At 48.1% G+C, this 20,492-nt stretch overlaps 1 protein-coding gene across 4 annotated transcripts in view; it reads left to right on the top strand.

Moving 5' to 3' along the window:
* The window catches only part of ATP2B4 (ATPase plasma membrane Ca2+ transporting 4), a 93,244-nt gene that overhangs the window by 35,615 nt on the left and 37,137 nt on the right, over positions 1-20,492 (top strand). For all 4 annotated transcript variants that reach the window (XM_060288598.1, XM_030872707.2, XM_030872702.2 and 1 more), the window contains 2 exons: positions 7,552-8,213; positions 20,243-20,440. In XM_060288598.1, the coding sequence (XP_060144581.1) occupies positions 8,021-8,213; positions 20,243-20,440 (391 nt within the window). In that variant the 5' untranslated portion in view covers positions 7,552-8,020. The remainder of the gene's footprint in view (positions 1-7,551; positions 8,214-20,242; positions 20,441-20,492) is intronic.

The raw sequence follows: 20,492 nt of genomic DNA on the forward strand, positions 1-20,492 counted from the left end.
GCCCTCCTGGGAGTCCTGATGCTCAGTCAAGTTTCAGGATCACTGCTCCAAGGCACAACAGAAGTGCAAGAGAGTATGGTCTGCCCACTTTCTAAAGACCAGAACTGGCTTAGCGCCTCCTGTGTGAAGAAGGAAGAGTGAAACTGGGGGGTGAGGCGACAGCTATTCGGGAATGCTCCCAGCTCTCTTTCCTGGTGAACTCCATCTTCTCAGCATGGAGCCCTTGTCCATTCACCTGGGAATTCCGGGAAGTAGCTGGGCTGAGAGAGCCTGGAAGAGGCAGCGGCGGGGGCTGGCTCTCTGTAGGCTGTACCGGCAAGACGGCCGAGGACTGGGGGAGGCGATGGGACGCCGGCAGGCACGGTGTCCAGGGTGTGGCACTCTGGCTAGTGTCTGGGTCCCACAGGAATGTTATTTTGCTTCCTCTCCTGCTGAGCCCCTGCTGCCCCGGCAGTCTCTTTTAGGTAGATGCCATGTGGCCTCCTCAGTCTGAGGCCAGGCAACTTCCCTCTCACCCGGAGGCCTGCCCAGAGCCTGAGGCCCGGGAGCAGGGAGATCCTGACTGACTCCAGTAGTCAAGGGAGATTGGCCCTCCTCCCCCCTCCACGAGCATGGCAGTGATTCTGCTGAAATTTGTTTCTAAAAATAACACAGGATCCAACCCAGCTGCTAAAAAGCCCCTTGATTCCCTTGGGACCAAAATGTGGAAACACCGCAGCAGCCTCAAGAAAGGCAATCTGTGTTGCCCAGGAGAGTGTGTGTACTAGATATTTGAATGCTGCTGTCCAAGGGTCTGCCTCTAACCGTCCCAGTTTCGAGCAGCTGCACCTTAGTGTTAGAGGCAGGTACCCTTCTAACCCACATCCTGAGCATTTCCCACAATCTGGCCAGCACTCCTTTCATTAGACAACAGACCTGGCTGGCACTGTTGCTCCCACCTGAAGTCACCTCTTGTCCTCTAATCAGCTGAAGGAGGGGGAGGTTGCTGTTCCATCTTCTACATTTTTTTTTAGCTCTAGCTTGCTGTGAACGTTTCCTCAACACCCCTTGAGTCACAGGAGTCCGCGGAGGTGACCCGGACCCGTATGACTCATAGTATTTGGAAAAGAGGGTATATTCCCTATGGCTCTAGGCTCAAGGGACTGCCCGTTTTCATCTTGATCTGTTGATGCTATTATTAGGATGAATGCAGGGGAGTGACAATGCCCCACTAGACACATGCCAGCTTCAGTTTCCCAACCCATGCTGTGAAGCTTCCTGTCTTCATCTCGTTGGTTCCTGGAGTCTCTGAGAGGGGCCGGATCGACAGGCCAGATGATCAGGAAGAGACTGTCATCGGCCTTGGGTCAATTCTTGGTATCACTGTTGAGAGAAGGCTGTGCTATCTATGGGCCTGACCTTCTCCCTGCCCTCTGAAGGCATCTGGCCAGAACTGATAGGTTTTGTCCTCATTGTCATAGCATATCTTAGACAGTACAGCCCCTCCAGGCTCCAGCATCATAGTATGTTTTATTTTTTTCAGACCTCAGGTACAGACGATTGAGTCAATCATACTAGGGATTCATGGCCCGGTATTATCGTTGGTCCATGCGAGGCCCTTCCTGTGCTCACTGTTTCTCCATAGCCCATGTCTTTTCCCTTCCTTGCCTAGGAGCAGCATTCTCATGTGTTAATATGTATCTTTTTGTTTAAATACATCCCTTAAAATGTATAGTTTTGCTTTAGATGCATGTGTTTTTAACTTTTGTTAAAGCACCTTTTTTACCCCCACTAAGCACTATTTTTAAGATAGCAATATTGTTGTGTGTATATCTGATCTGTCTTTCTAACTGTTGCATAATATCCCCTCTTATCTAGCCCACATATTTTACCTGTCCATCACTGGGAGAGGGGATCCCAGATTGCCTTCAACTCTCTGTCACCACAGATAACGCCCCAGTGAACATCCTTACACACGCCCTTTTCTGAACCTGCGTGAGAGTGTCTTTGGGAGAGGTACCCACTTGACGACTGGATCCAGGGTATGCATAGACTTAGTTCGGTCAAGTACGAGGTGGCTCCAAGGATGAGGGGAAACTCTGGACCCCTGAGACCCAGGGGTTGAGAGCAAGACATTTTCTCCAGATGGATGCTTTGATTCTAGCACTGCATTTCTGCTGCTAGGTTGAAGAAGACACTCTCAGGGTAGCAGACTTGGGGAGGGGGAGGGTAAGGGAGGGACCCTCATGTATACCACCTCCTAACCAGCAAGTGATGTTTTCTCTTTAGGAAGGGAGTACCCACCAGAACCCAAATCCTAGGGGCTGGCTGAGAATTAGCATCAAGTTCCAAGACCAGGACCAGAAGCACAGGCTACCGTATGCCATGCTGAGGCGTGGTTTGGGGCCTCAGCCCTCACTTGGCTTCCTGGCACCAGCATGGCTATTACTGATGAAGACAGGTGGTGCCGCCCACTACCTGAACTTTAGCCAACATCCTCTGCCTCTGACCTTCTTCCCATATGCCTCCAAAGGGCCTCAGTAGACTGAAGGAGGGTATGTGCGCAGGTCTGCTCTGCAAGTCAGCAGCCATTAGGGGAGCAATTAGGGCAGGGCGGGCATGGGGAGGGAAAGAGTACCTGGAACCACGATGAGGATGGCTGCTACACCCAAGTGGTGGGAACTAGCGCAGGTGGGCTAGACTCTGGGTTATGGGAATAAGGGGCCTGTAATGAGGAGGGAGCAGAGCAGCCTTCGTGTAGAATTTAGACTTTCAGAGAGAAGGGCCAACCAGGGATGTTTTCGCGCTGGGCAGCCTGCCATGTTCAGGTGCTTGCCAGCTTTCTTGAAAGCCCCTCTAAGAGGTATGACAGTGCCGAGAAAAGGAGTGAAGCTTAAGACACTGTAGGTAATGGCCGAGGAACTGCCCCCACTGGAGAAAGGAGGGAGAGAATCTAGAGCCAGGGCTCTCTGTGCCTCTCCCCAGTCCCTACAGGCTGCAAGGCCCTGGGTGTGAGAAGAGGAGTGGAGGGAGCCCTCAGCCCCACTCCTTCAGTCTCTAGGTGGGAACTGGATATACTTGGAATCATGCCAATCCAGAGCTAAGGGCATTCTGGCTGGGGGGGTACGTATGTGTGGGGGTGGGGATGGAGTGGGGAGTGTCTGCCCCTCACAAGCTGTAGCTCTACCCCTACGCCTGCCCTGATGTGTTGTAGAGGCTTCAGGGGTTGTGGGCCAGGGACAGATAGATAGGTTTATATGGGCCTTCTGATCAAGCTGTAGGAAGTAAACCTGTAGCTTTTTTTTCATTTTTCTTACAGGATTGTCCTTGTACTTGAGGCAGGGTGGCTTTGGATTCAGACTAAGACACAAATCCTGGTTCTCTGAATCTCTATTTCCCTGCTATAAAATGGGGTGCCCTCCTTATAGAGCTGTTAGTGAAGATTCAGTGAAACAATATGTGGAATAATGATAAATAACTACTATGTATGGACCAACCACTACATATCAGCTGCTATGCTAGGCTGCTGCCTATACACTACACCGTGTGTGCGCATGTGTGTGAGTTTACATATATGATTTCTCTTGGGGAAGTGTGGGCTCGAAGCAGGTTTCATACTTCAGTTTGGTGCATTCTAAGGTGGGCCCAGCCTACTCCTGTGCCACCCGCCTCCCCACCCGCACAAGGTCTTCCCTCCCTGGACTGACGCTCCAAACACAGCATCTCTGAGTGCTACCAACTCACTTCTGAGCAGAGGCTCCCAGCCCAGCGAAGAGGGCAGGGCATGAGAGTCCACTCCACCGGACAGCCCCTGCCTGCAGCCCGGAAGCCAGAGTTGAGCATAGCTACTTATTATTCCAGGCAAGTCTGGCTGCAGTGCTGCACCAGCCTGAAGCCCTAGGCCCCTGGCCCCTCCTGTTTCCTTTCTCCTCTTTCCATTCATACTTCACTTCCCATGCATCACGCCAGATTCAATAGGAGCCTTTGGCAGGGGAGATTCAGGGGGTGGGTTCCTTTCAGATTCTCAGAATACCCTACTCCCTACATAGGGAGTTACCCTTTTTCCTCATAGCCTGGGGATGCACCCCAGGAAAGTTAAGAGTAAGGGATTTCTTGACAAAATTGGAGGAAACAGTGTCTGACTATTGTTTGTGGTTTGGTGACTTGAGGCATGAGGTTTTTGTCTCTGGCAGCTCCTCAGTTTAGAACTTGCTAGGGAGCTTAGCTGCATATTGAGTCATCAGGAAATATAGGATGGTCTGCTTCTCAGGCATGTGTAGGAACAGGAGGGGGTCTCTTTCACCCTCATTGCCTGGGATGTGATGTAGCTGATTCTGAAAGAGAAAGAGCAAGGGTAAGAGTCAGCATTTCCTCTAAGCGGTTATGTGTATTCTCTGTATCCCAAAGCTGCCTACTTTTTAAAGGACTTATATTTGTCAGAAAATGGGGAGGTCCAGACTTGAGGGAAGGAGCAAGTATAACAAAAAGAGGACCAGGCAGTCAAGGCCACTGACTTGCCAAAGAACAAATCACTTTTTATGTCTGACCTCAGTGTCTTCATCTGTAAGGTGGGAGTCACAGCTGTCCTGCCTAAAATGGATATGACAGTCCTTTTACATGTCACTGCAAGGTGTAGAACAGATGTTACAGAACTTTAGGAGGAAAAAAATTAAAATGATTTCATGATCATATAAGTAGTATGACTTCTTGCCCCCGCAGGAAGGGATGAGAGTTTGCTCTTCCATCCCATCATCATTAAGCTGGCAAAACGCTAGAAACGGGGAGTGAGAACATACCTCACCCAGGAGGCCCTGAGCCGAATGACTAATCCTGACCTGACAAGAGGTGGTACCTCCCTGGCATCTGAGCACTGCATCTGAGGCTGAGCCTGTGTGAGCATTTACGTACTATTCTTTGCCAGTTGCCTAATAAGGTTAGGGGCTAGGCAAGCCCAGCCGTTGCGGAGAGCTCTTATTCTAGGAGCTCAGAGAGGAGTATCGGCACCAGCTATGCCTCTGGATTCCGGAAGAACTTTCGCGGAGAGCCCAACTTGAGAAAGGGTCCCGAATGGGCACCGTCCCTGTGACTTTGTGCCAGCAGCTCAGTGCTTGACCTACATGTGTGTCTCTAGAGCAACCCGAAGCAGACAAACCTCATTCTTTTCTACTTGTCCCATGTGTTCTAATCTTAAGTGACCTTTTCTCATTGGTTGTCTGTGTGAGTGGAAGAATCTCTCCTCTTTGATCTCTTCAGACTGCCCCTACTTCTCTGGAGATCCAAGGCCGCATTGCCTAGTGGTTATAGCAAATGGTTATAACCTAGCTAATGGTTACTGCTAATGAAGCTGCCTTGGAATTTTCCATTCTTTTGGGGGTGTGGGAGTTCCCCCTGGCAAGGAAAGATGGAGGGGCACATGGAAATTATTGCTCTTCTGCTTAAAGGGCTAGATAAAAAAAGTTCACTAAGATCAAATTAAGCTTTTTTCATCACTTGAGTGTCCTATACTGGACACTGGTCATCTTTCATCTAAGATTTCAAAGCACTATTTCTATTTATAATCCCTTCCCTTTATCACTTTCTTAGGATGGTGTGAAAAGGTAGGGCTGATTCTTCCCCCAGATAAAGATGGGAGGAGCTGAGCCCTAAGAAAACTGAGCACTAAGAAGGCCAAGTGACTTGCCAAGGGGTACCTGGGAAGATGGTGAATCTGGTTCTGAATGTACTACTGGTTATTCAACCAAAAGAATTAGCTGAATGCCCGCTCTGTGCAGGTGCTCATCTAGGCACTGGAGAGAAAGCAGTGAAGAAGACACGTGAAAAATCTCTGCCTTCATAGAACAAACACGGCAGTGGGTAGAGAGTAAAAAAAAGTAAAATCTTCTGATTTCCAGTTAAGCTCTCAATCAGCACTGTCCTCAACATCCTCTTGAAAGGTTAAGGGGTTCAACTTAAGGGTCAGCTGGGCTTCTTGCTGCTATAGCCCTTCCCACTGCTTCCAGACTTGGAGAAGAAGGTGAACTGGAGAGAAAAGTCTGTGGTACTGCCTATCCCTATGCCAGTATGATTGAAGAGAGTTTGACACTCTGCCTCAGGTTCTCTCCAGACCTCCTTGTTCCCCAGGATTCTCTGATGACATCTAAAAAGAAAGGGAATATGATGTTTAAAAAACAATAGCAACAACAACAAAACAAAACCCTGCTTGCGTAACCCTTTGTAAGTCAGAGTAGCTCTAAAAATTTATAGTAGAAGGAGGAGGCAGAGGGCAGACTGGGAGAGGGAGGGGTTTAACCACCTCCATCCCCGTGGAACCTGCCAAGGACAGGATTGATCACAATTAGCGGGAACTTTGGCCACGTGTGATTTTTGGAAAATTAATTGATAAGAGTCAAGTCCTTATCTGATGGTCCTTGTGCTCCCTCGTTCACCTTCTAGAAGCAAGGATGTCATCCATTTATTAGAGAGGGGCTGGGCCCCCGGTGTTCGGGTGCTGTGTTCAAGAAGAGCCCCTTCACATTTAAATAGCCAATGTGTGGCAGTCCTCCTGCAAGCCACACAGCAGCCCCTTTCTGACGCTGAGAACGGGGCTCAGGATAAGACTTTTCACCTTCATCCTCCCTGTTCTCACCTGTACATACTCCTGACCCTCTCTCCCTAGTGAGCACGTGTAAGAGGTAACACATGCCTTCCTGAGGGGAGAAATGCTGGTTAGAGACCCTCTGGTGTCACTCATACGCAGACTAACTTTGCTCCCCTACTCACCTTGTGGCCCTAGGCTCTATCTGAATCAGTAGCTGTCGTATTCCTGCCACCCCAGAGGAACTTTAACACTCATAGGCTTCAAACTCACTATCTTCCCTCCTCAGAGGTCCTTCTGTCCCCTTTATGTAAAAAGGTTCCACCCTGTATCGCCTACTGACAGAGCATTTTACTCATCCTTTCCCCCCAAAAGCTTTTTGGAGCAGTGGGGGGCTCAGCTCCTGATCTATTGACACCTGCGGCATCCTGAGGAATTTCTATACAGCATCAGGCTGAGTATTCTGAGGGGCTGCAGAGGATTGGGCATCTTCTACCAGGCTGTCCTCCTGGTTTGTAAATGTGTGTGTTAGGAGTAGGGGAGGGTGCAAGGTATGGGGGAGGGTGGCAGACTGGCAGGCCACCCTCCAGATCACTCTGGTCTGGACTCCTTTTCTGACCTCTTCTCACCTCTTAGAAGTAAGGTCAGACTAAAAGATTCTATAGCAGGTCCCTCAAATAGACAGGGAGTGCATTAGAACAATTAGAGGTCATAACCTTTTATTTCCAAGTTTCTGAAGTTGCAGGATTTGTGTTACGTGGTTTGGAAGAGGTGAGGTATGAAGACTGGGGTATATCTGAAATTATTGGAGTCTACAGGCTGCTGGGGCCTCCCAGGGAGGAAGGGGCCTCAGCTCAGGCCTCAGCTATAAGTTCAGCTCAGACATCAACTGTCACCTAAACCCTGTGCTAGAATGAGTACCTCTTGCCCTTGCAGATGCTGGATCTCCATGCTGCTCTAATTGTTTCTTTTTGTCTATCTTTGAATCTTTATTCCAGAGATCCTGTTGTCATCGGTATCCAGGGAACCCTCCTCTTCCTCCTCCTCCTGCCACCTCTCTACCACTGCAGTCGCTGGTTGTTGCTAAGATTGCCTCCATGGTAACATGCACATCCTGTTTACACCTCCATCTGTGCAAGTTGGTCTAAGCTAGGAACCTACCTACCCTGGACAACCGCTTCCATCACCACCTGGGGACACCAATCATCGTGACACGTGGTCCAGTTCCACTCAGTTCCCCCATCCTCTTCCTCCTCCTACTGCCAAGCTTCATACCCAGAAAAGGATCTGGACTACGGGTTGCTACTCTGAAGCTTATTGCACAAGATATAGTCGATCTATTTCCCGTCTGGGCTCCCAGTGAAGCAAAAAGTAAGAAGAAGTGAGGCAGAGAGGCAAGAGACCCTGATCAGTGGAAGGGAAATTTCACATTTTCTCTGGTTGAGGGGCTTGGTAACAGCAGGCAAAATGACAAACCCAACAGAACACGCCTTGCCAGCCAACTCGATAATTGAGAGCCATGAAGGGGAATTTGGCTGCACGGTAATGGACCTGAGGAAGCTCATGGAGCTGCGTTCAGCTGATGCAATAAACCAGATCAATGTCCACTATGGAGGAGTAATGAATCTCTGCAGTAGACTGAAAACCAACCCGGTGGAAGGTAAAGGCCGTACCAGGGGTGGGGAATCGGAGGAAGGTGGCTAGTGTTAAAATATATTATTTTCCCAACTTCTAGAGAAGGAACATTTCTGGAGACCTTGCTGGTATATCTGTGTCTGGTGGGTAAAGTATAGTATCTGAAGCGCTGGAAGGAGGTGCGACTATGGAGAGAAATGTCATTTCTTTCCCAGAGATGATGTTGAGTGACTGTGGTATTCTCTGAAGATCATTCTTTCCTCCTTTTTCTGTATCAATGTACAGAAGGCAGAAGATCTCTATTTTATAAGTGTTTATGTTAGAGATGCTTTTATCAGTAATCAAGTCCCTTATTCTGTATCAGTCTTTGATTGCAAAGGTTGAAGATAAAATTCTTCCCTACACTGATCTTACAGTGTAATATGAAGAAAAGTGGGTGAGTCTATCTACCTAATGTAGCACTTCTCTATGGTACACAGTTACAAACGGGATGGTAAGTCATAACGTAGAGAGTTGTACCCACCATATCTTTGGATTACTCACTCTGTTTTCTTTCAGGGAATTATTGATGACTTTTTCAACCCTGTCCTATGCACTTTTAGTATAATTGTTCATAATCTATTCTTAAAAGAAAATGAGGGCTTCCCTGGTGGCGCAGTGGTTGAAAGTCCGCCTGCCGATGCGTGGGACACGGATTCATGCCCTGGTCCAGGAGGGTCCCACATGCTGTGGAGCGGCTGGGCCCGTGAGCCATGGCCGCTGAGCCTGCGCGTCCGGAGCCTGTGCTCCGCAACGGGAGAGGCCACAGCAGTGAGAGGCCCGTGTACCGCAAAAAAAAAAAAGAAAGAAAAAAAAAGGAAAAGGAAAAATCCAGCTTCATGCTTACCTGGCTCAGTCCAGTTGCCCAGTGAGCCACGATAATTTTGCCTCATTGAAATGGAGAGAGTACCAGAGGAATCTTATTTTCTCCTTTGCCTGGTTTCAGCATCTGTTACAGGTCCTTGCTTGGTCCTATCAGTCAGGCAGGCCATGGTTGAGTAGCTTGAGATAGAGCAAAGATCTTGTCCTTTAGATGCCTTCAGCCTCTTGAGGTATACCATTTCTGACCCTTCCTTGGAGGCCACATCATACTTCTTGCCAATTCTAAGAAGTTTTGACCCCTAGCCAATGTTATAAGTTACTGACTTGGAGTCCAGACTCTCTAGGATTAAAAAAAGGAAGAGATTTTTATCTAGATATCTGTACATTGCCCATGTCTTATTTTATTTTATTTTATATTTTGCAATCAAAGAGAGCTGCCCTACACGTTCTCTGTACTTCTAGAATTCAGTTTCTTATCTCATAGGCTCTAAGTTCAAATATTACCTCTGGGCTTCCCTGGTGGCGCAGTGGTTGAGAGTCCGCCTGCCGATGCAGGGGACACGGGTTCGTGCCCCGGTCCGGGAAGATCCCACATGCCGCGGAGCGGCTGGGTCCGTGAGCCATGGCCGCTGAGCCTGCGCGTCCGGAGCCTGGGCTCCGCAACAGGAGAGGCCACAACAGTGAGAGGCCCGCGTACCACAAAAAAAAAAAAATTACTTCTACCATTTACTAGCTGAATAGCATTGAACAGTTTGCTCAGCCTCCCTAAATAAACATCATTTTCTTCTTTGAAAATGATGTTAGTACCTAGGCTGCAGAGTTATTGGAATTAAATAATGTAATGTTGTATACAATGCCTACACTTATAATGGGTGTTCAAGAAATTAGTCGTCTCACATTAAAATGGAGTCCACGTGTCTGAAGATATTTGCCAGAATATGAGTGCCTATGGAGTGCAATGTGTTTTTACATCTGGAGAGGCTGCTGCAGTCTACTTGCAACCACTGTCCATTTTCTCCATTCACCTGTTGATGTCAAAAAGCCTGGTTAAGATGGCAGTGTTTAGTTGCTTTCATGTGGCTTAGCAAAGGCCTTCTGTTTAGTATCTAATGACTGCCCTTTGGATAATGCCTACTTCTTGTCAGCTAGATTTCTTTATTCTGCCACTTTCACAGTAGCATTGACCTTAAAGAGAGGGTATTCTTATTATGTTTAACTGAGATACTGCAATACTTTTGAAACATTCATCAGAATTTAAGCAGGATCTTTCTTTTTCCCTTCCTCTTCTGTTCTTATCCCTTGGGTCAGTTGTTTCTCTCACAAAGTGAAACTCAGAAGTCCAAATAAGCTGGAACCTAAGAAACTCCTAAGAGCCGGGTCCAGACTTTCCTCCCGATTTTCCAAACCCTTTCTCATAGCTGTTATTGTTAACTTCCTGATTCCCAGAGAGCTTCCATTCCCAAAGGCCAGCATATATATTGTACTTTAATCTCAACATCAGATATCAAATGCTTAGATTCTTTCCCAGTCCTGGTTTCAGACCTGTAGTTGAAAGTCACCCTTCTGATGTCAGGTGCCTCTGTCGCTACAAACCCTGGCCATGCCTATATCCCAGTACCCCTACCTTTGTCACAGTTGTCCACTGCCATTCTCCTCCTTCCTTAGATCACAAATATGTATCCTGATTTATTTCATTACGACTTACCCATAGGGCCGGTCCTGGAGCTGGGGAGGCAGGGTGTCAGAAAATAACTTTTCCGTGAGTAATTTCTAGCCCCCAGTGCCAACAGTGACCCCCTCATATGTGAGAAGAGTAAAGGGATGGGAAAAGGAGACACAGAAGAGCTATGACACAGGAGTCTCTCCCCAGACGGGGGTGGTGCTGAGCGGTTTGGTTGGACAGGCTGAGAAAAGAGCATCAATATCCAGGTGCCATAAAAAAACAGCCTGTTCACAGAAGACTGCTCTGAGGTGCCTGACAGCCTAGCATAGCTGTGCGAGGCCCCTGCAGGCTAATAATAAGAATAAAGAAATTTTCCCGGTGTTAGAATTCTGCTGATTGGAAACCAAGGTGAAGTAAGATAGGGGAGATTGGTTCCTAGAATATGACTCTTCCCCTTTATTTTCTGTTGGATTGATAGTATCTTTAGTATAGATTGGTAGATTGTTTTATTTTTTTTAACTTTTTTTTTTTTTTTGCGGTATGTGGGCCTCTCACTGCTGTGGCCTCTCCCGTTGTGGAGCACAGGCTCCGGACGCGCAGCCTCCACGGCATGTGGGATCTTCCTGGACTGGGGCACAAGCCCGTGTCCCCTGCATCGGCAGGTGGACTCTCAACCACTGCGCCACCAGGGAAGCCCGGTAGATTATTTTAAACCATAGCTACTAAAGGGTCTTATGGAACTTGGAGTTTATAACATTTCAAACACTAACATGTTTTTTTTATTCTGTCTCACTCGCTCGCTCGCTCTTGCTCATAACAGACCAAAAGGTTTAAATGACTTGCCTAAAGTCTTACCACAGGGGAGAACTCGATGGAATAATTCATGTTTTCTGAATCACAGTCCATTAATGTTCTGCTGCCCCTTTGGCTAGAGCAGCAGCATGGAGAATCTCAGAATCACAGATAATTTTACAGTTTGTTTTGTATTCCAATGCCTGATAAAATGTCTAACCATGACCCAATGCTAATGTGAGTTTAATGTTGGCTTGTGTTCCTTGAGTACAATGGCTAGTTGGAACAAGAGGAGATGCCCCAGTGGCCAAGAGTTGGTTACATTCGAGATGACGTGGAGGTGCTCAGCCTCCATGGCATTCAGCAACGACCAGACACAAGGCTGAGTGTGAGCAAAAAAGGGAAGGAAAGTTGGGGAAACAAAAAGCGGTGGGGGAGACGTGAAAGACGACACATGCTTTCATCTAGGCCACTACAGAGTTCAGCCTTCATGGCCATGTTAAAGAAAGGCAAAGAGGCAGAGGTGAGGCTCTAGTTCCTGGATAAGCGGTGGCTGTGTTGCCTGAGGTTTACCAGTAGGGAAAACCTGAGCATTTTGCGCCAATGGAATCTGTTTAGTTTGCTTGCTTCTTTCCTCATTCCAATTTCTTTATCCCCCCTCTTTCTATTGCCTCTTCTTTCCCCATTACATCCCAACCCCAGCCAATCTCTCCAATCCCCAGAGAGCTGAGCATTTTGGGTGCTACCCCCTAGAAGATAGCCTTTTATCTTCTGATCAGTTTTCCATGCCATCTCCTGGCTTCCAAGAGCAAGAGAAACCTTTGTGAATCTGGAATGAGAATTACCTGTGGCTTAAGGGGAAGAAAGAAGAGGTATTTTTCCTTAGTCTCAGTCTCCCTTTGTGTGCAGGAAGCAGAGAGGATCCTAGTTGAGAGATTCTTTGGTCTAGATAGAAAGTTGTATGAATTCTTCTTCTCCATAGAACTTTTCCACATTGGTCCTCAGCTGTGTTACCCTTTTTAGGAGGAAGAATGATGTTTTCTGAGGAGGAGCTAGGCCAACGGTTAGGGGGGAGGTCTGGGCCCAGATGAGAAAGGGCAGAGAAGGGGAGCCTTGACTAAACAATGAGTCATTACCTGTGGACTTCTTTCATAAAGCTAAAGACTATTTATGTTGAATTTGGATCTAGAAGAATGTTGGTGGGAATTTCTGTCTCATGTTCTCTCTGTACCCTGCTATTCCTTTCCACCTCTACAGAGTTGAGGGTGTGACAGTGGGATACAGAGGGTTTCTAATTTCTTTTCAACCACATTAAACAAATATTTAATGTCCGGCAGGTGCTGGGGACACAATGGTGAACACGACAGGCACAGTTCTTGCTTCCATAAAGCTTACAGGCAATAAGAGGATACACAAAAATTAAGGCAATTTCAGAAATATTGTCATAGTGCTATGATGGTATTATGGGAGCACACAGTACAGGGACCTAAGCTGAGGGGATTGTAGGGAAGGAAAAGGGGGCCTAGGAGTCAGAGGTAGGACTCCTCCATCGTGTGATTGCCTAGGGAAGCTCTGGCCTGGCCATGCTCTGTGGTAATTGCTACCACTTAGTAAATGTTCCTGGCATAAGATGCAAGCATCTTTGCCTTGCCTAATAACTGAGCACCTACTAGGTTTTGGGAGCTGAGATTCTTTGGGGAGTAAACAGCAGGAGGGGGAAAGAATCTGTTTTAAGACAGCGCAAACTTTGATTTTGGTTCATTAACTGCAGGATTTAGGTTAATATCTCCTGCCACCTTAAGTTCTCTGGGGTTTAGCTGTGTTCCTGTTGCCATGCCTTTTGAGGTCAGTGGCATGTTCTACCAAGAACTATCCATTTTCCCATAAGCTGGGACATACTGGGATTGGGCTCTTCCTCAGTGTAGGAGATTGAAATTTCCAGTAGCATTGTCAATCTGAAAGAAAATTGCACACGTAGCCCCAATAAATGTTCACCTACAGTACTTCTAACACTAATATTATTTACATAGTAGGATCTACAAGAAATAGAAATGGATGAAGTAATACAAAAAGTTCCAGTACCTTTCCCACGCTCTAACGGATGAATGCATGCCCCCCATTTAGAGACCACTGCTTTAGAGAATGTTGATGTTGCAGGGGATGTAAAGAAATGGGCAAGTGGATATGGAATGGAACGGATATGAGAAGAAGATGGGCAACTGGCTTCTCTGAGATTTTCCTCCCTATCTGTAGGGCTTATAGTCTGATTTAGAAAATAGACTTTTAGGAGTCCATCAATTTCAACTTAGAAGCATGGCCAAGCTACCTCTCTTTCCTCATGCCCTCTGCCCCATAGCCATCACCTGGAAGATGCCAAATAAATTATTCTAAAAACAATTCATGTGGGCATGACTGCTGAGAATAACAATCTGTGGTCCTCTCTGCCTATCACACTTTGGGCAGACATATTAAGTTTAAGGTATGACAGAGACTCATGCCAAAAGAATATCTTAGAGGGAGGAGAAGGGTTAGAGATGGGCAAACCAGCTCAAACAGCCAGAGAGCAGCTACACTGTGATGTGAGTAGCTGTGAAATATTTAGTACTTGGCAGAGGGGTGGGAAAGGTTTTCACAAAACCTGGGGGAAGCAGCATCAACAGTGGGATGGTAGATGATTTGAGAAAGACAGGAGAGAAAAAGTGCCCTCCCTTAGTCCCTCCTCCCCCTGCAGGGAATTCCACGTTGCATCCTGGGAGTTCCCTGTCTGGTTTGAGTTATATGCCTAGGGCTGAATTAGGCCAACCATGCGTGACAGCTATGGGCCTGCTCTTTCCCAGGCCAACCCCAGGCTCTGTGAATTCTTTTCTATCCAGCTCCTCCTTGCCCGAAGCAAAAAGTGTTGTTTTGCTTTAAACCTTCTTGTCAGTGCCTTGCACTGGACCATCAGCTAGGGGAAGGAAGAAAGATAGCATCCCCTCCTTGGCTGGGGCAGATGTTGCATCCACCCTTGGAAGTGGAGCTTTCGCTCTCTGTATTTAGCTCTGAGGTGTGAGTACTGGGGGGTGTGACACCGCAGGGGAGTGTGTGCGTGCAGCGTGGGAGAGGGCGGCCGAGCAGAGGGTGAGGAGGGCGCTCTGGGGAGCTGTCTCTTCTCTATGCCAGAGTTGGAGTGTTCACAAAAGGCATACAGCAGAGGGCCAGATAGGGGGAGACATTCCCTGAGGAAGCTGTCCACCTAGGGCAGGGCTTTAGGATTGCGAGTGAGAAAGGGGCATTCTTCTCTAAGTCCATCATCCTCTTGTTGTGACCTTAGGGAGACTGCCTTCTCTCTGGGGGCTGGAAGGCCAGCAGGTACGGAGCACATCTCCAAGCTGTGGGTGTGTTAAGCTAGAGATGCAGAAGCAGGGAAACTGCTCTGAATCCTCGGAGGAGTGGCAATGGGTTAGCAGCAGTAGCTGGCTGAAGCCTGTCAGTCCTTATGTTGATTTTAGGCTACTCTTCCCTCTTGCCCCCTAATCCAGGGTTTTTAAGGTAGGACTTGAAAGGTATTCTGATGTCTGTTCTTATATAAAATAGGATTGCCTTCAAATCAACCCAGAGAAACCTCTCCCTTATACTATCTTTGTAGGAGAAGATTCTGCTGTCCCATTGGCAAGGTATCATAACTCAGACAGCTGGGAAGTCCCTCATGATGTCTAACGTAGCCCCACCCTTTCTGGGCCTGGGCTGGCTCTGATAAGGGGTGCCTCTGCCAACAGTCCTCGGCCTCCTAGGGAAGCTGGCCCTGGCCCTTCCCTGCTGGAGCCAGGCCACTGAGGGCTGGGCCTCTGCTTCTCCGCCCAAGCCCTGGGTCCCCGCACAGGCTCATAGCAGACACAGATTTTCCACTGCTGTTTATTCCGTCTCCCGCCAGCCTGGGCAGGGCTGTGTAATTCCCCAGCGTGGGGTGGGGGCAATGACTTCACAGACTGACATTCTTGTCACCTCTCCTAGCTCATGTGTTAAGTCTGGTTCTTCGGGCCAGATGTATTCCCAATTTGGGTAGGATTTTCTCTCTTATGTTCTTGGGGACAAGGTTTCTTCTCATTTTCTTGATGTATTTTTAGGGGAAACCCTTTTCCAGTGTTTCCAGCATTTTCTCCCTGCCAAGTCTTCCTTCCCCTCTTCGGGAAGCGGTATATTTTAGAAGCAACTGTGGAGATAAGGGACTAAAACCCCCTCCTGGGCTGGACAAGTATTTATGTGAAATCACAGCTGCTGAGATCAAGGCCTGAGAGCCTCTTGGGGGCAGGAAGAATGGGAATGGAAAGCCCAAAATTGGGGATTGGCCGAGCTCCCAGTCCCACATGGCTTTCCTGTGCCATGCCACATGTCAGAGAGGATTCCCAAGGCTACTACGCTGACAGCCCCAAACTGCCCCTCCCTGCCACAGGGCATGCTGGGAACTTGGGCAGCCACTTGACTTCTTAAGGTAGCTATTGTAAGAGCGTAGGGTGACTTAAGGTGGAGCAGAGAGATGAGAGAAAATGGCAAAAGGGAAGTAAGTGTGTGACTTTGAGGGCATCTAAGTGAGAGCAAGGCCTGACCATTTTTGTTTTCCATAACCTGTCTTGTTTCATTTGCTTGGGTCCAAAAAAGGCCAGTAATGAACCTCTTATTGAATACAAAATTCATAGATTAGACTCTGACAGACCTGGTGTCACCATCCCTGAGGACGGGAAAAGATGGGACTAATTCACCCCGGTTGTAAAATAAAGAGTGGGAACGGGACTGATTTGCCTAGAGGTGTAGAGAAAAGCAGCATGTGGGCCTGCCCTGAGGTAAATAAAGGAGGGTGGGGGACCAACCATCCCTGTTTGCCTGGGGCTGAGGGGCCGTCCCAGGAGGCAGGAGCTCCAGTGCTAAAACCTGGAAAGCCCTAGACAAACCAGGACAAGTTAGTCACGCCAGAATGAAGCTTCAGCTGAGTGCGACTGCCTCCACACCCCAGCCCCACTGTGTGTAGGTTGGCATCCAGCTGCTTCCTGTAGAGCGGCATAGACTGCGGCGCACTTACTTGAGTAGTTAGAAAACCTCTCCAGGCCATAGTTTGCTTATATGTGAGGTGGGGTTAATAGCAGCTACTGCATAGGGCTTTGCAGTGTTTCGGTGAGAAGACACAAATGTGCCTGGTGAAGCATCTGGCACAATTGTAATCGCTTCAGTGTTCACAGTCTTATTTATTACTCATTCATGCAGTTCATTCAATAAATCTGTGTGCATACTGTGTGTCCAGCACTGTTCTAGACCTAAGGAACAAAGACAAAAATCCTGCCCTTGTGGAGGGGCATAGACAAACGTAGGATAAGTATATAATCTGTTCTGAGAGAAGACCTGTAGAGGGAAACGGTTAAGCAGGATAAGGGGATCAAATGTGCTAGGGGCAGAAAAGTCTGTGTTAAATACGGGGGTCAGGGTGGGCCTCACGAGGAAGGTGGCGTTTGTGCAAAGACCTGAAGGAGGTGAAAGGATGAGCCCTACCTAGTGAAGAGGAATCTGAGAAAGGAAACGTGTGCAGGGGCCCTGAAAAAGAAACGTGTCTAGTGCATGCAGAGAATGGCAGGAAGGCTAGCTTGATGGCATCTCAGTGAACAAGGGGAAAATGGTAGGAGTTAAGGGGTGGGGGGCTGGGGGCTCATAAAGGGGGCTTGGCTTATAGGCCATTGTAATGTCTTCTGTATCCAGTTTCATTCCAAGTAAAAGGCACCAGAGGATTCTGGGTAGATGAGTGTCATGGGTTGGGCTGTAAGAGATCATTCTGGAAAGAGAAGAGACTGAGAACAGAAAGGCAAGGGTGGAAGCAGCAGGCCAGTTAGACAGTCGCAGTGGTCCAGGCGAGAGATGACCGTGACTCAGACCAGGATGGCAGCTGTGGAACATGAGAAGTGAGGGAACCTTGGATATATTTTGAAGATAGAGCTGACAGATTCCCTGACTAAACGGATATAGTGGATAAGAGGGAGAGAGAGAGAGAGGAGTCAAGGGTGATTATGAGGCATTAATATGAGAGCAGGGAGAGGCAGGGCTACCTCAGATGGGGTGCTTTTAGCGAGACTGTTCTTGTGGTGTTGACGCCATTTTGGCCTTCATTAGACTTATTGGGATGTCCCTTGATGATAACCTCTAATATCTGATGTCTTGATTTGCCCTCACCCTTGTTAAGGAGGGAATAACATATCCTCCCTTTACATTGTGAATCCTGCTTTCTTGAGAAACATCCTAGGTAGATTAACAAATTAGCAGAACTCCTATTTCCCTCCAGCAAGCCTGGCCGTCCAGCACAGCAGTTCCAAGTTGGCACAGACTTGCTACCTCAGGTCCCTGAGAGGAAGAACCAGCAAGGCCCTGTCCCCTGGCAACTCTGCCTCTGCCTGCCTGGGGGTCAAGATGCCCTGCCCAGAAACACTCCTTTCCCAGGCCCTGGATTTTCCTTCCTGCTGAGAACTGACTTCTCAGAGTGGTAGAGGCAGGGATTCTCTGGCAGGCAGCCCAGCTTGCTTCTAGCGCTTTGGTCAAACCCGCTCCCCTGCAGAGCTCTGCTGTGCCTCTCAGCTTTCCAGCCAGGGTGGTGCTTTTGGGCCCAAGGAGGCAGGAGGCCCTGGATAAGAGCATCAGGCGCCACTTGCCCTGTTTCCCTCTCCTGAGCACTGGCAAGAGGAAGTGGTCTGCAGTCCTCACTCCACAATCGTGGGTGCCAGTTCACACCCTCACTTTACCTCCAGGCGGGGTCCCCAGGTAGATTTCAAGTACCTCTCCTGATGGTTTTTGTTTTTAGGGTGGAGAAATGGACCCTGCAAACAATACTCCCTTGAGTACCTATTTTTCCATTTTCAAAATCTTGCTCTGTCTTCCTTAGTTCTAACCCAAATCTCTCTCCTTGCCATTTAAAGTGACACTCTTGCATCCTATTCAGTGGAGATGGAGAATAGATGTCTGCCCTCCTGCTAAGCCCCCATTCCCCACCAGTGGAGTAGCCCTTCACGTTGACTAAAGTGTGAAGAAGTCCTCTGGCATCAGTATCCCCATTTCCTCCTTGCAGCTTCCGGTCATCTGCTTTTCTTGCACCTCTGTGTGAAGCTGGGTTAAGTGTCCCCATCCTTTGATTCTAACCCTCCTCAGCTGCTGATCTTTTTTCAAGACAAAGGTTGCCTCACCCTGACTGTGGGGATCCCACAGTATAGCCAACAATGTCCAGTGCCAAAACCAGGGCTAATTTGCTAATCAAGTTGTGTAAACAACTTGATAAATGTCACCTGGCATTAATTAAAGTTAGAAGCTGTCTCCTCTTCCCTTAAACTATAACACCCCTAGGGCCCAGGAGAAGGGCCTAAATATGAGGAAGACACTGGGAATAATTCTGCCTCACTCTTCTTCTCTCTGGCAACATGCCTGGACTGTGTGTGCACACTCACACAGGTACGTAAGCACATGTGTGTTAGTGGGGGGCATGCTGATAATCAAGGACTGAGTACTACCTCAGTGGCTTCACCTTCATTGTTCTCTTTTTATTCAACCTGAATAATAGTGCGTCTCCTAGTACTTTGTCTAAGTAGTACTTCTCTTAGCACCTAGTACATCTCTAAGTACATAGTACTTAGCAGAACAATAGTGCTTCTTAGTGATGTGTGTGTGTCTATGCATGTATGCCTCTGTGTGTGACAGAAAAGGATGACTGTGTGCAAAAAGGGGATGCCCAAAGTTGGAGTCTCGAAGCCTCTACTCTGTTGATCTCCTGAAACCACTGAAACTTGGACAGGACAACTGGTTGGGCTCTGTCTCCTAGCCTCCTAGCATGACCTTGGGCAGATAGCTTATTCTTTCTTGCTTTTGTGTATGAGCCACTGGGTGGAAGCCAACTCTGTTTTTATTTTTTTTTTTATTTTATTTTAATTTTTGACTGTGTTGGGTCTTCATTGCTGCACACGGGCTTTCTCTAGTTGCGACAAGCAGGGGCTACTCTTCGTTGAAGTGCATGGGCTTCTCATTGCGGTGGCTTCTCTTGTTGCAGAGCATGGGCAGTAGGCGCGCGGGCTTCAGTAGTTGTGGTGCGTGGGCTCAGTAGTTGCAGTGTGCAGGCTGTAGGGTGCACGAGCTTCTGTAGTTGTGGCACGTGGGCTCAGTATTTGTGGCTCACGGGCTCTAGAGCACAGGGTCAGTAGTTGTGGCGCACAGGCTTAATTGCTCCACGGCATGTGGGATCTTCCCGGACCAGGGATCGAATGCATGTCCCCGGCATTGGCAGGCAGATTCTTAACCACTGTGCCACCAGGGAAGTCCCAGCTCTGTTTTTAAGTCATGAACAGCATTTACATGTTAATGTGAGAGGAAAGTTCTGTGTGAGTCTCAGGAAACATTTTAATGTGTGTGCTCTTAGAGCTGGAGCCTGGAGCAAACCCCATGAGGAAGAGATGAAGTTTTAGGTCTAGGTTAGCTTACCCTGGAGACCAAGAGGAGTGAGTGGCCCCTGTGACCAACTTGTCTTGGTTTGCCCCCATTTTTAGACTGAAAGTTTCACACCCCCTGAGTCTGAGCAAAAAGTCTGTCAGCCACAGAGACCAGTCACCCTAACTGGGTCTCATACTTGGGCAGACCGGGAAGCAAGGTATCTTTTTTAAAGGGATCTTTTAACTGCCTTCTTCTGTCATTCATCTCTACCCCTTTTTTCTCGCTCATTTGCTCCACTCTTATGTCTTTTTCAGGCCTATCTGGAAACCCTGCAGATCTGGAGAAACGTAAACAACTATTTGGACAAAACTTGATTCCCCCCAAAAAGCCCAAGACCTTTTTAGAATTAGTGTGGGAAGCCCTTCAGGATGTCACACTCATCATCCTGGAGATCGCGGCCATCATCTCCCTGGTCCTGTCTTTCTATCGCCCCCCTGGGGAAGAAAATGAACGTGAGTATCTTGAACAGACCAGCATGACTCTGATCTGGGTTCTTTCCAGCGC

This window comes from Globicephala melas, chromosome 1, assembly GCF_963455315.2.
Source record: "Globicephala melas chromosome 1, mGloMel1.2, whole genome shotgun sequence".
Classification (NCBI taxonomy): domain Eukaryota; kingdom Metazoa; phylum Chordata; class Mammalia; order Artiodactyla; family Delphinidae; genus Globicephala; species Globicephala melas.